Source organism: Oncorhynchus mykiss, chromosome 5 (assembly GCF_013265735.2).
Source record: "Oncorhynchus mykiss isolate Arlee chromosome 5, USDA_OmykA_1.1, whole genome shotgun sequence".
Classification (NCBI taxonomy): domain Eukaryota; kingdom Metazoa; phylum Chordata; class Actinopteri; order Salmoniformes; family Salmonidae; genus Oncorhynchus; species Oncorhynchus mykiss.
Window position 1 is genome coordinate 68,369,156 of NC_048569.1, and position 15,288 is coordinate 68,384,443.

At 43.4% G+C, this 15,288-nt stretch overlaps 1 protein-coding gene across 1 annotated transcript in view; it reads right to left on the reverse strand.

The window, feature by feature from the left end:
• Positions 1-15,288, reverse strand: part of agbl4 (ATP/GTP binding protein-like 4) — a 409,012-nt gene that overhangs the window by 135,035 nt on the left and 258,689 nt on the right. Inside the window, exon 6 of the mRNA XM_021604030.2 lies at positions 3,187-3,226. Coding sequence (XP_021459705.2) covers positions 3,187-3,226 — 40 coding nt within the window. The remainder of the gene's footprint in view (positions 1-3,186; positions 3,227-15,288) is intronic.

Sequence of the window (15,288 nt, forward strand, 5' to 3'; positions counted from 1 at the left end):
GCTCCAGAGCCCAGGTATTGAGAGCAGGCCTGTGCAGCTGTCCCGCTGCCCTGCTGGCTGAAACCCTAGAGTCCCATCCACACACAGAGCAGAGGCCTGTCCTGGGGAGCCTAGCCAGTAGCCAGCAACTAGGCCTCTCACCAGTGGATATCACACCAGCAGACTCGGACTGAAAGCTATGCAGCCTCTCAGAAATCTGGCATGAGACAATGTGATGCCACTAGGAAAAATAAATGCACAAATGGGCTCTTTCAGTTTCAGCTTTTCACAAGGAATGAATGGCTTTCTGTATAGGCCTACATCTAGTCTACTCCAGACTCCAGTTCTCTAACTTGGAGGGGCATGTGTTAAACAGAGATAAAAAGTGACATACTGTTGCTTATCTGTAAATGAAAACTGAAGGACAATACAACATTGTGCAAAACATACTGACTGTCACATCATGCATAAGAGGTGTGAGGGAACTTGTCAAGATTTCTCCCCACAAACAGCCCACCTATCATCGGGCTAATTTGTTTATGAGGCCCTTGTTCTGAGGCATGTGTGGTAATTGTGAGATTGAGATAAATGAAGAGGAACTGAAAGGTATTGAGTGATCGAGAGAGAAGGAAATATAGATGGAAAGAGCAAGCGTTGGGGGGGAGGGGGGGCTCTATAGATGTTGTGATTCTGGATGGCCAGATTGCAAGCAAGAATGACAAACTGCTATGTGGGGAATCATAAATGGCTCAGTTCAGCTTGTCCTTGACACCATGTCTTATTTTGAGGTGTTTTGACTGATTTCATGTCAATGCTAATAATTATTGCTAAAATTCTCTAGCCAGCTAACCAACAACTGTAAATATATATTTGAGAGGATACAAGTTCTCATTGTGCAAATGTATTTATGTTTTCAATAAACATTGGAGACAAAACATACTGTAGCCTACATGTTGTCAACAATCTAAGCCAACCTCATCTGTTTTGCCCCATGGTTGTGTTAATCGTTTTTGTTGCTTAACTGCCAACCTGTGTATAGTAATATCAGGGCCCTGAGAGAGTGGAGTCCCACAGCCCTAGAGAGACTGAAGACTGAGACTGAAGAGAAACAACCATACCATTAGAGGACATCTGAAGGTTGCCTATTATCTCTCTGCTCCGAGACCTCGCACATCTATCCAAATCTCATGAATGTGATTGACCTTTTCCCCCCTGTAACGCACAGAGCATATGAAGGGGAAAAGGGACTTAACACAGCCAAGCTAAGTTAATTTAGTTCAAAACACTATTGTAGGGAGTCCAGATATATGAAAAGGTCATTGAGATCAATAGATTGACAATATGTTCTCAAAAAATTGTGACCACCCAAAGCGTATTCTCCCAGCATTTGTGTGAATAAAGGTTTCTGGGTACAGTATGTGTATTTTGGTCAGAGAGTGTAGATACTGCAGGTGTTTAGTTTAGCACCTTTCCTCTCTTCCTGGGCACACCGCGGTGTGTGTGTTAGTGTACCATTGTGGTGAAAACAATGGCCAGGGCTAATCATTATTTAGTTGTGGCAGGTCTGGAAAGGTCAGCAGTCTGAAATGTCAGACTTCAATAGACCCAGATGCACATCGCTCCGCTCAAGTGTCCAATTAAAGACGGAATACCGAGGTTGTGGGGGAAGCGCACTTCAGACAGAGGGGCTAATGAGGGCCCCTGGACGGAGGCTGGGGCCAGAATGGCTGATGCTGATCCATGGAGCATCCTGCAGCCCTCCCCTCTCACATACACCATCACCCACTGAGCTGCATGGGCCCTGTGAACCACTGAGGGTCTCTCCTCCTCTGACCTTCCCTCAGACACCCACACCCACAGCCATGGCCCCACTTGATCTTATTAGTGTCCTCACACCTCCAGCACTGTCTGCAACCCCGCTGCCCGACTGCATGTACTGTAAGAGAAAGAGGAGAGCGGAGAGATGTCTTGGAGAGAAGATAGAAAGGAAGGGATTGAAAAGATAGGAGAGAAAAGATAGGGAGAGAAGAAGAGATCAAGTCTCCTTTAATCTTGAGGCAGAAAGTGAGAGAGTGTCCTCTTGTTGTTGCCTCCGTATCAGCCTCATTCATCTAAAAGCACAGGCGGTTTTCCATACAACTGGCATAATAACATTACCACAGACTGCAAGGGCCCAGTGAAGAGTCACAGGTGGGGGGAAGTGAGCAATGCTTTTTTTTTTTTTTTATATTTGACTCCTTATTGTTCTCCCACTGTGAATTGTAATAAGCACAGTGCAGGTCCATACAATATGTCTGCAAGGAGTACAGTACAGCAGACCTGCCTGTATACGCAGCCAAAATAAAAATCAAAAACCAGGAAACTAACCAGACTGGCCAATGCATTGAGCAGAAGAGTTGCCACTTAAAAAAGAAACAAAGACCCTGATATGACATATAATGCTCTGCATGTCTGATTGCCCTTTTCAGAGTTGTCAAGGTCAGAGATAGTCTTTCCTGGGCATGGGGAACAGATGCCAAATAAATCTGTGAAATTAGCAGGCTCCACGTGCCTCCCTCACATAAGCATTATTGTAATCAAAGCATATTAGACCATCCAGATAATTTAGACATAATAGACACTGTATCATTTCTGGCGTACCCATCTGTTTCCCCTCGCCATCTCTGCAATTTGCGCCTTTCACCCAGCTGCTTTTACAAGACATTGGGTTCGCCTTCCCCAGCAAAGAGCAGCACCAGTCCAACTGGGGCGCTCCAGATCACAATACATCGCAGCTCCGCTGAGCAGCAGACACATGCTCTTTCATTGATACCATATAATATGAAAATAATAGACAAGAGTTATTCCCATTAAATCCAATTAAATGGAAATAAACATAATAGCTATTTTGATGTCTTCATTCACATTGCTAGATCATCGTGCAGACGTTTTGAATGTTTAAAGTGGATGTGAGTGTACGCTATCAGGGTGCTAAAATGAACAAAGCAATGACCCCAGGGTGTCTGGTAACTGATCCTGTAGTGCCCCATTATCCAGGGAACCTTCATCTTTTAACGTGTACTCTGTGCTAGTAGTCACTATCAGCTCTGCAAACAGAAGTTTTTTTCTGTCCACTGTTTTTTTCAATCTAATGTCAACACTCACTCACTCTCGCTCTCACACACACCCCATCAGCATCAGTAGAGTTAGGAAACACTGGGCACTCACCAGGGCTGGTGATGGTTAGGAGGTCAAGACGTCGCTGTTGCTGTAAGGAAAAGAGAAGAGAAGCCAGGTCAGAAGGTCTTAGGGCGGAAATGGGTTGGTCAAGTCGAAATCTCTTCAAAACAAATAAAATATCAAATTATAGTATATATAACATGTATGCTACATTATATTATGGGCATATAGCAAGTAAAATCTGTTTGTGACTGGACACAAACAGCCATTTACTGTTTATCTCAGTCATAAAATTGGTCAGCATCAGTTTATTATTTTTGCACAAGGCAATAGTTTGTCTGATCCATTTCCAACATTCGTTCTCTGTGTTGTCTCTATTGCAGCCAGGGGAATGTGCCTTGCCTGTCCACTCGGGCTGTGTGATGGAGTGTTTATGAGAGTGTGCCCAATTTTACACTTCATGTCTCTAGTTTGGAGAGGGGGACCAGAAGAGGTGCTAGCTCACCCCTCTCTTCAACCCTCTGCCAAGGCTGCAGGCTCCTGAGTGCTGCATTAATCAACACCTTCTCCCTCAGGAACCAGATCATGCACCACAGGCTAGGGAGGTGTGAGTGTGTGTGTGTGTGTTTATGTTTGTGTATTCACGCGATGCTACATATTTTTGTCATTGCCTTGATTGGATGCTGACGATAGGTTCACCTGCTGGGCCACAGACTGTGATCAATGCAAATGTAATCAGAGGATGAAGCCAACTCCTTTAAGATTCAAGCATCTTAATGTAAAAACACACATATGTATCCCTCCAAAGCCAACAGTGCTTCAGGTCCACTCTCACCATATGGACAAGAGTCAGAACCTCTCAGATGCACCGAACAAATTTCAGATGAATGCACAGTGAGTGTTGTGGCGTATAGAGAGAGGGAGGAAGTGGTAGTCGAGGCAGCAGAGGTCACTGTGACAGCATGAGAGCAACCAGCCCCAGTAAGACACCTGTGTAGGCTGTTGACTCACCACTTATTTGATATGGAGCCACTGCACTAATCAATATCAAAACAGAAAGATGGATCTAGACCTCACTGTTGCTACATATAGATATTGTAACACAGAGAATGCTATCTTAGCTTACATTACATGAGACATATCATGAACTCAAAGCAACTTTGAAGATTAAAAAAAGTATGTTATGTCATTTAAGAGGAAAACATATACCGCAGTGGACAAATTATTCAATCAAAATTCCAACATGATCTTTTTGGTCCATTGATTGATTTCTGTAATAAAGTCATTTTGAAATGATTCTATCCTAATTCATAAATGACCTCGCTCTGATTTTGTTTGAATAACCAACAGGCTGATGTTCATGCAGAACTCCTACTTAGAACGTTGTATCGCCCTCTACTGGCAGTCTGTTACTCTGCAAGTGAAAGTGGAGAGGAAGAAAAACAATGATTCCCTCTTGTCAAGACACACTCTCTTTGGGAAAGTAAGGCTGGCTGCGTGATCAAAATCACTGGAGTATGTCCATGTTATTAAAATCAGTCCCCTGAAAACATTCAACATGGCATATTCAGACCGATTACCTCTAAGTACAAAACTATGCTCAGTACAGATACAGCATTCAGAGAATATTGTGTACATGAAGACATTTCCCTTGTAACTAATTCACAAAAATCCATCAAAATGTCACATGACAATTCATTCTAGTGTTGCCTGAATACTCAGTTCAGTGAAATAAAGAGAGTAGAAACCATATTCATACAGGTGTGAAAACCCATTCACAACAGCTCTCAGTAAAATTATATAGATCTGCCATATACTGTACGTCACTGTAACGAGCCCGTACATATCACAGGGTTACTGTGTGCCACTGGCCAGCCTGGAGAGGAACTGAAGAGATTTGCCAAACAGTGTTTCAGCCTGGCCCAATCCTGTACCCTGACGCTGCTTATCCTGAGATAATTAATCTACAGTGAATTAGAGTATTATAGCACACTAACACAGCTCGCATCACTCTCTCATTGTCACTCCTTACATGGATAAGGTGCTTAGTGTTTCCCAGGAAGAGAGAGAGAGAGAGAGAGAGAGAGAGAGAGAGAGAGAGAGAGAGAGAGAGAGAGAGAGAGAGAGAGAGAGAGAGAGAGAGAGAGAGAGAGAGAGAGAGAGAAAGAGAGAAGAATCACATTAGGAAAGGCAATCCTGGGCAGAAAATAGGATTGTATTAATCTTTATCAAACGCAGCCAAGAGCTGTGGAATCACACCACCCAATACACTCTCTGCCAGCACAGCCACCACGCGGAGTTGGTGTCCAGTGCTCCAACGCTGTCACAGGGCTTAACCAAGGCCTGATATAGAATGATACTGTGTCAGAGTGTGTGTGTGCATGTGTACATCAAGTTGACAGTGCTGATCATTTCCAGTGGCCCAGCCAGAGTCTAAGATTAGTGGGTGGAACAGGTTAAATGGCTGTGAGGCTGGGAACAGACTGTAGGTTGCCAATACACCTACCCAGCTGTCATGGTAACACCTAAACCCCCAATGTTCCTACTAAAGGTACCAGTATCACACCATAGCAAACAAACACAAGATCATGTTTAAAGGACTTACCGAGGTTGGGTTTTTATTTATGTTTTAGTAATTTAACAAACATTATTATCTAGAGTGACTTAAGTACCTTGTTCAAGGGCACATCGACAGATTTTTCACCTAGTCGGCTCGGGGATTCGAACCAGAGTTACTGGCCCAAAACTCTCAACTGCTAGGCTACTTGCCACTCCAGTAAATTAGGATTGATCTTACTTCCTTGCAACTTCTGTAACCTCTGGCTTTTGCTTTGCAGTTAGAGTGTGGGGCCAGTAACCAAAAGGTTGCTGGTTCGACCACCTGAGCCGACAAGGTGAAAAATCTGTCCATCTGCCCTTGTGCAAGGTACTTGACCCTAATTTGGTCCAGGGGCAACATACTACTTACTATTGCTGACCCTGTAAAACAACACATTTCACTGCACCTATTCAGTGTATGTGACAATAAAACATACAGGTAACTGCCAAAATAAAGGAAGCACCAAAATAAAGTGTCTTAATCGGGAATTGGACCATCACGAACCAGAAAAGCTTCAATCCATCTTGGCATAGATTCTACAAGTGTCTGGAACTCTACTGAAGGGATGCGTCATTCTTCCACGAGAAATTCCATCATTTGGTGTTAGTTGATGGTGGTGGAAAACACTGTCTCAGGTGCCGTGTGGATGGGGACATTGTCATCGTATAGGGGCATAGCCATCGTAGCCAAAATAAAGACCCGCACAGCATTTTATACATGACCCTAAGCATGATGGGATGTTAATTGCTTAATTAACTCAGGAGGCACACCTGTGTATACTTTGTATCCCTCATTTACTTAGTGCTTCCATTACTGGCAGTTACCTGTATATATACAGTGGGGAGAACAAGTATTTGATACACTGCCGATTTTGCAGGTTTTCCTACTTACAAAGCATGTAGAGGTCGGTAATTTTTATCATAGGTACACTTCAACTGTGAGAGACGGAATCTAAAACAAAAATCCAGAAAATCACATTGTATGATTTTTAAGTAATTAATTTGCATTTTATTGCATGACATAAGTATTTGATCACCTACCAACCAGTAAGAATTCCGGCTCTCACAGACCTGTTCGTTTTTCTTTAAGAAGCCCTCCTGTTCTCCACTCATTACCTGTATTAACTGCACCTGTTTGAACTCGTTACCTGTATAAAAGACACCTGTCCACACACTCAATCAAACAGACTCCAACCTCTTCACATTGGCCAAGACCAGAGAGGGTGTAAGGACATCAGGGATAAAATTGTAGACCTGCACAAGGCTGGAATGGGCTACAGGACAATAGGCAAGCAGCTTGGTGAGAAGGCAACAACTGTTGGCGCAATTATTCGAAAATGGAAGAAGTTCAAGATGACGGTCAATCACCCTCGGTCTGGGGCTCCATGCAAGGTCTCACCTCGTGGGGCATCAATGATCATGAGGAAGGTGAGGGATCAGCCCAGAACTACACGGCAGGACCTGGTCAATGACCTGAAGAGAGCTGGGACCACAGTCTCAAAGAAAACCATTAGTAACACACTACGCCGTCATGGATTAAAATCCTTCAGCGCAGGCAAGGTCCCCTGCTCAAGCCAGCGCATGTCCAGGCCCGTCTGAAGTTTGCCAATGACCATCTGGATGATCCAGAGGAGGAATGGGAGAAGGTCATGTGGTCTGATGAGACAAAAATAGAGCTTTTTGGTCTAAACTCCACTCGCCGTGTTTAGAGGAAGAAGAAGGATGAGTACAACCCCAACAACACCATCCCAACCGTGAAGCATGGAGGTGGAAACATCATTCTTTGGGGATGCTTTTCTGCAAATGGGACAGGACGACTGCACAGTATTGAGGGGAGGATGGATGGAGCCATGTATCGCGAGATCTTGGCCAACAACCTCCTTCCCTCAGTAAGAGCATTGAAGATTGGTCGTGGCTGGGTCTTCCAGCATGACAACGACCCGAAACACACAGCCAGGGCAACTAAGGAGTGGCTCCGTAAGAAGCATTTCAAGGTCCTGGAGTGGCCTCGCCAGTTTTCAGACCTGGACACAATAGAAAATCTTTGGAGGAAGCTGAAAGTCCGTATTGCGCAGCGACAGCCCCGAAACCTGAAGGATCTGGAGGCGGTCTGTATGGGGGAGTGGGCCAAAATCCCTGCTGCAGTGTGTGCAAACCTGGTCAAGAACTACAGGAAACGTATGATCTCTGTAATTGCAAACAAAGGTTTCTGTACCAAATATTAAGTTCTGCTTTTCTGATGTATCAAATACTTATGTCATGCAATAAAATGCAAATGAATTACTTAAAAATCATACAATGCGATTTTCTGAATTTTTGCTTTAGATTCCGTCTCTCACAGTTGAAGTGTACCTATGATAAAAATGACAGACCTCTACATGTTTTGTAAGTAGGAAAACCTGCAAAATCGGCAGTGTATCAAATACTTGTTCTCCCCACTGTATATATATATATACATACACACTACCGTTCAAAAGTTTGGGGTCACTTAGAAATGTCCTTGTTTTGAAAGAAAAGCAAATTTTTTGTCCATTAAAATAACACCAAATTGATCAGAAATACAGTGTAGACATTGTTAATGTTGTAAATTACTATTGTAGCTGGAAACAGCAGATTTTTTATGAAATATCTACATAGGCGCACAGAGGCCCACTTTCAGCAACCATCACTCCTGTGATGTCAACAGTGAAGAGGCGACTCCGGGATGCTGGCCTTCTAGGTAGAGTTGCAAAGAAAAAGCCATATCTCAGACTGGCCAATAAAAATAAAAGATTAAGATGGGCAGAAGAACACAGACACTGGACAGAGGAACTCTGCCTAGAAGGCCAGCATCCCGGAGTCGCCTCTTCACTGTTGACGTTGGGACTGGTGTTTTGTGGGAACTATTTAATGAAGCTGCCAGTTGAGACTTGTGAGGCATCTGTTTCTCAAACTAGACACTCTAATGTACTTGTCCTCTTGCTCAGTTGTGCACCGGGGCCTCCCACTCCTCTTTCTATTCTGGTTAAAGCCCGTTTGTGCTGTTCTGAGAAGGGAGTAGTACACAGCTTTGCACGAGATCTTCAGTTTCTTGGCATTTCTCGCATGGAATAGCCTTCATTTCTTAGAACAAGAATAGACTGACGAGTTTCAGAAGACATTTCTTTGTTTCTGGCCATTTTGAGCCTGTAATCGAACCCACAAAATGCTGATGCTCCAGATACTCAACTAGTCTAAAGAAGGCCAGTTTTATTGCTTCTTTAATAGGCACAACAGTTTTCAGCTATGCTAACATAATTGCAAAAGGGTTTTCTAATGATCAATTAGCCTTTTAAAATCATAAACTTGGATTAGCTAACACAACGTGCCATTGGAACACAGGAGTGATGGTTACTGATAATGTGACTCTACACCTACGTAGATATTCCATAAAAAATCTGCCATTTCCAGCTACAATAGTCATTTACAACAATTTGATGTTATTTTAATGGACAAAAAATGTGCTTTTCTTTCAAAAACAAGGACATTTCTAAGTGACCCCAACTTTTGAACGGTAGTGTGTGTATATATATATATATATATATATATATACAGTTGAAGTCGGAAGTTTACATACACTTAGGTTGGAGTCATTAAAACTCGTTTTTCAACCACTCCACAAATTTCTTGTTAACAAACTATAGTTTTTGCAAGTCGGTTAGGACATCTACTTTGTGCAAGACAAGTAATTTTTCCAACAATTGTTTACAGACAGATTATTTCACTTATAATTCACTGTATCAAATTGGAGGTCATTGGTTTTCTATGGGAAACTATATTTATGAGGAACCTGGTTGCAGTTCCTATGGCTTCCACTAGATGTCAACGGTCTTCAGAAATTGGATGATGTTTTCCTTTTGAGAAATGACGAAGTAGGGCTGTTCAGTGTGAGTGTCAAGCCAAATGGACTCTTCTGTGTGGCGCACGTGAACTGGAGCTCGCTCCACGTTGTTTTTATCCGCTATTGAACAAAGTATATTCCGTCTTAAATTTTATCGATTATTTACGTTTTAGGATATCTAAGGTTGGATTAGGAAAGTTGATTCAAATTTTTGGACCAAGTTTACAGGTAACTTATTAGATACTTTGTAGTCAAGTTGGGTGAGTTGGAACCTGTGTTTTTTTTTAACCAAACGCGCCAAATAAATGTAATCTCATGGTTTGCTTTCACCGTAAAGCCTTTTTGAAATGGTGGCTGGATTAACAACAAGTTAAGCTTTATTTTGATGTATTGCACTTGTGATTTTATGAAAGTTAAATATTTATAGTAATTTAATTTGAATTTGGCGCTCTGCAATTTCATCGGATGTTGTCGAGGTGCACTGATCCGAAAGAAGTTAAAGTATTGATGGACTTTAATTTCTCTTTGCTTATTTGAGCTGTTCTTGCCATAATGTGGACTTGGTCTTTTACCAAATAGGGCTATCTTCTGTATACCACCCTTACCTTGTCAAAAAACAACTGACTGCCTCAAACGCATTAAGAAGGAAAGAAATTCCACAAATTACATTTTAACAAGGCACACCTGTCAGTACTAAAAGTGGAGTAGCAATTCAAGGGCTCAGACACAAGACGTATGTGGCAGGGTCTACAGACTATCATGGATTACAAAGGGAAGACCAGCCATGTCGTCTTGCTCCCGGACAAGTTAAACACCTTCTTTGCCCGCTTTGAGAATAACACACTGCCACCGAAGCAGCCCGCTCCCAAGGACAGTGGGCTCTCGTTCTCCGTGGCCGACATGAGTAAGACATTTAAACGTGTTAACCTTCGCAAGGCTGCCGGCCCAGACGGTATCCCTAGCCGCATCCTCAGAGCATGCACAGACCAGCTGGCTGGAGTGTTTACGAACATATTCAATCTCTTCCTATCCCAGTCTGCTGTCCCTACTTGCTTCAAGATGTCCTGTACCTGTTGAAAGCAAAGACTATCGCCCCGTAGTACTCACTTCTGTCATCATGAAGTGCTTTGAGAGGCTAGTTAAGGATCATATCACCTCTACCTTACTTGACACCCTAGACCCACTTCAATTTGCATACCATCCCAATAGATCCACAGACGATGCAATCCCCACCGCACTGCACACTGCCCTATCCCATCTGGACAAGAGGAATACCTATGTAAGAATGCTGTTCATTGACTATAGCTCAGCCTTCAACACCATAGTATCCTCCAAGCTCATCATTAATAAGCTCGGGTCCTGGGTCTGAACCCTGCCCTGTGCAACTAGGTCCTCAAGAGAACGTCACTATCCACATCGACGGGACCGCAGTGGAGAAGGTGAGTTCCTCGGTGTACACATCACCGACAATCTGAAATGCTCCACCCACACAGACAGTGTTGTGAAGAAGGGGCAACAACATCTCTTCAACTTCAGGAGGCTGAAGAAATTCATCTTGGCCCCTAAGACCATCACAAAACTGTTACAGACGCATAATTGAGAGCATCCTCTCGGGCTGTATCACCGCCTGGTACGGGAACTTCACTGCCCACAACAGCTGGGCTCTCCAGAGGGTGGTGTGGTCTGCCCAACGCATCACCCTGGGCACACTGCCTGCCCTCCAGGACACCTACAGCAACCGAGGTCACAGGAAGGCCAAAGTGTGCATCAAAGCTGGGACTGAGACTGAAAAACAGTTTCTATCTCAAGGCCATCAGACTGTTAAATAGCCATCACTAGCCGGCTACCACCCGGTTACTCAACCCCTTAGAGGCTATACATAGACATGGAATCACTGGTCACTTTAATAATAGAACACTAGTCACTTCAATAATGTTTACATACTGCTTTACTCATTTCATGTGTATATACTGTATTCTATTCTACTGTATTTTAGTCAATGCCACTCTGACATTGCATGTCCTAATATTTATATATTTCTTAACTCCATCCTTTTACTTTAGATTTGTGTGTATTGTTGTGAATTGTTCGATATTACTACACTGTTGGAGCTAGGAGCACAAGCATTTCGCTACACCCGCAATAACATCTGCTAAATATGTGTATGTGACCTATATTTTATTTGAATTGAAATGCATTCCAGGTGACTACCTCATGAAGCTGGTTGAGAGAATGCCAAGAGTATGCAAAGCTGTCATCAAGACAAAAGGTGGCTACTTTGAAGAATCTCAAATATAAAATATCTTTTTTGGTTACTACATGATTCCATGTGTGTTATTTCATAGTTTTAATGTCTTCACTATTATTCTAGTGAAAGTTATGATCCCTTATTGTTGTAACCTTTCAATCCACTTGCTGCTCCCGAGAGGCGCAGCGGTCTAAGGCACTACATCTCAGTGCTAGAGACGTCACTACAGACCCTGGTTTGATTCCAGGCTGTATCACAACCGGCTGTGATTGGGAGGCGCAGAATTGGCCCAGGGTCGTCAGGGTTAGGGTTTGGCAGGGGTAGGCCGTCATTGTAAATAAAAAATAAAAAATTCTTAACTGACTTGCCTAGTTAAGTAAAGGTTAAATAAATAAATAAAACAAAGACAGGTTAAAGAAGGATTTTTAAGCCTTGAGACAATTGAGACATTTTGAATTATTTATTTTTTCTTCACCTTAACCAGGTAGGCCAGTTGAGAACAAGTTCTCATTTACAACTGCGACCTGGCCAAGATAAAGCAAAGCAGTGGGACAAAAAGAACACAGTTACACATGGGATAAACAAACGTACAGTCAATAACTGTCACGCCCTGATTGGTTTCACCTGTCTTTGTGATTGTCTCCACCCACCTCCAGGTGTCACCCAACTTCCCAGTTATCTCCTGGGTATTTAAACCTGTGTTTTCTGTCTGTCTGTGCCAGTTCGTCTTGTATGTTCTAAGTCAACCAGTGTGGTTTTCCCTGCCCTCAAGCCTTTTCTAGGCTCTTTTGCTAGTCCTCACAGTTTTGCCTCTTTTCTGGACTCTGGACACGCCTGCCTGACCATTCTACCTGCCCTGACCTCGTGCCTGCCTGCCACACTGTACCTCCTGGACTCTGAACTGGTTTTGACCTTTCGCCTGTCCACGATCATTCTCTTGCCTACCCCTTTTGGATTATCAGTAAATACCAAATACTCAAATCATCTGCCTCCCGTGTCTGCATCTGGGTCTTGCCTTGTGCCCTTATAATAACACAATAGAAAAAAGATATATACAGTGTGTGCAAATGTAGTAAGATTAGGGAGGTAAGGCAATAAATAGGCCACAGAGGTGAAATAATTACAATTTAGCATTAACACTGGAGTGATAGATGTGCAGATGATGATGTGCAAGTAGAGATACTGGGGTGCAAAAAATAAATAACAATATGAGGATGAGGTATTTGGGTGGGCCATTTACAGATGGCACAGGCTGTGTACTGGTGCAATGATCAGTAAGCTGCTCTGACAATTGAGGCTTAAAGTTAGTGAGGGAGATAAAAGGCTTCAGTGATTTTTGCAATTCGTTCGAATTGTTGGCAGCAGAGAACTGGAAAGAAAGTCAGCCAAAAGAGGAGTTAGCTTTGGGGGTGACCAGTGAAATATACCTGCTGGTGCAAGTGCTACGGGTGGGTGTTTCTATGGTGACCAGTGAGCTGAGATAAGGCGGGGCTTTACCTAGCAAAGACTTATAAATGACCTGGAGCCAGTGGGTTTGGCGACGAATATGAAGCCAGGGCCAGCCAACGAGAGCATACAGGTCATGGGTAGTATATGGGACTTTGGTGACAAAACGGATAGCACTGTGATAGACTACATCCAATTTGCTGAGTAGTGTTGGAGGCTATTTTGTAAATGACATCGCCGAAGTCAAGGATCGGTAGGATAGTCAGTTTTACGAGGGTATGTTTAGCAGCATAAGTGAAGGAAGCTTTGTTGCGAAATAGGAAGCCGATTCTAGACTTAATTTTGGATTGGACATCCTTAATGTGAGTCTGGAAGGAGAGTTTACAGTCTAACCAGACACCTAGGTATTTGCAGTTGTCCACATATTCTACATCAGAACCGTCCAGAGTAGTGATGCTGGATGGGCGGGCAGGTGTGGGCAGCGATCGGTTGAAGAGCATGCATTTAGTTTTACTTGCATTTAAGAGCAGTTGGTGGCAACGGAAGGAGTGTTGTATGGCATTGAAGCTCATCTGGAGGTTTGTTAACACAGTGTCCAAAGAAGGGCCAGAAGTATACAGGATGGTGTCGTCTGCGTAGAGGTGGATCCAAGAATCACCAGCAGCAAGAGCAACATCATTGATATAGGGAAGGGAAGTTGCTGTGCGGGGGTGCAGAGCTGTTGGCCGGAGTAGGAGTAGCCAGGTGGAAAGCATGGCCAGCTGTAGAAAAATGCTTATTGAAAGGATCGATTATTGTAGATTTATCGGTGGTGACAGTGTTTCCTAGTGTAGTGGGCAGCTGGGAGGAGGTGCTCTTATTCTCCATGGACTTTACAGTGTCCCAAAACGTTTTTGGAGTTTGTGCTACAGGATGCAAATTTCTGTTTGAAAAAGCTAGCCTTTGCTTTCCTAACTGACTGTGTATATTGGTTCCTAACTTCCCCCAAAAAGTTGCATATTGCGGGGGCTATTCGATGCTAATGCAGTATGCCGTACGCCACAGGATTTTTGTGCTGGTCAAGGGCAGTCAAGTCTGGAGTGAACCAAGGGCTATATCTGTTCTTCGTTCTACATTTTCTGAATGGGGCATGCTTATTTAAGATTGTGAGGAAAGCACTTTTAAAGAATAACCAGGCATCCTCTGCTGACGGGAAGAGGTCAATATCCTTCCAGGATACCCGGCCAGGTAGATTAGAAAGGCCTGCTCGCTGTAATGAGGCAGTGATCGCTGAGATCCTGGTTGAAAACAGCAGAGGTGTATTTAGAGGGCAAGTTGGTCAGGATGATATCTATGAGGGTGCCCATGTTTATGGATTTAGGGTTGTACCTGGTAGGTTCCTTGATAATTTGTGTGAGATTGAGGGCATCTAGTTTAGATTGTAGGACGGCAGGGGTGTTAAGCGTATCCCAGTTTAGGTCACCTAACAGTACGAACTCTGAAGATAAATGGGGGGCAATCAATTCACAGGGCACAACTGGGGGCTGAGGGGGGTATATATGAAGCGACAACAGTAAGAGACTTGTTTCTGGAAAGGTGGATTTTTAAAAGTAGAAGCTCGAACTGTTTGGGCACAGACCTGGATAGCATGACAGAACTCTGCAGATTATCTCTGCAGTAGAGTGCAACTCCGCCCCCTTCGGCAGTTCTATCTTGGCAGAAAATGTTGTAGTTGGGGATGGAAATTTCAGAATTTTTGGTGGCCTTCCTAAGCCAGGATTCAGACACAGCTAGGACATCAGAGTTGGCAGAGTGTGCTAAAGCAGTGAATAAAACATACTTAGAGAGGAGGCTTCTGATGTTAACATACATGAAACCAAGGCTTTTACGGTTACAGAAGTCAACAAATGATAGCGCCTGTGTAACGATCGTCGTATGAAGGAGAGGACCAAAACACAGCGTGGTAAGTGTTCATGATAAATTTAATACTCAAAACACTCTAACAAAATAACAAAACAGT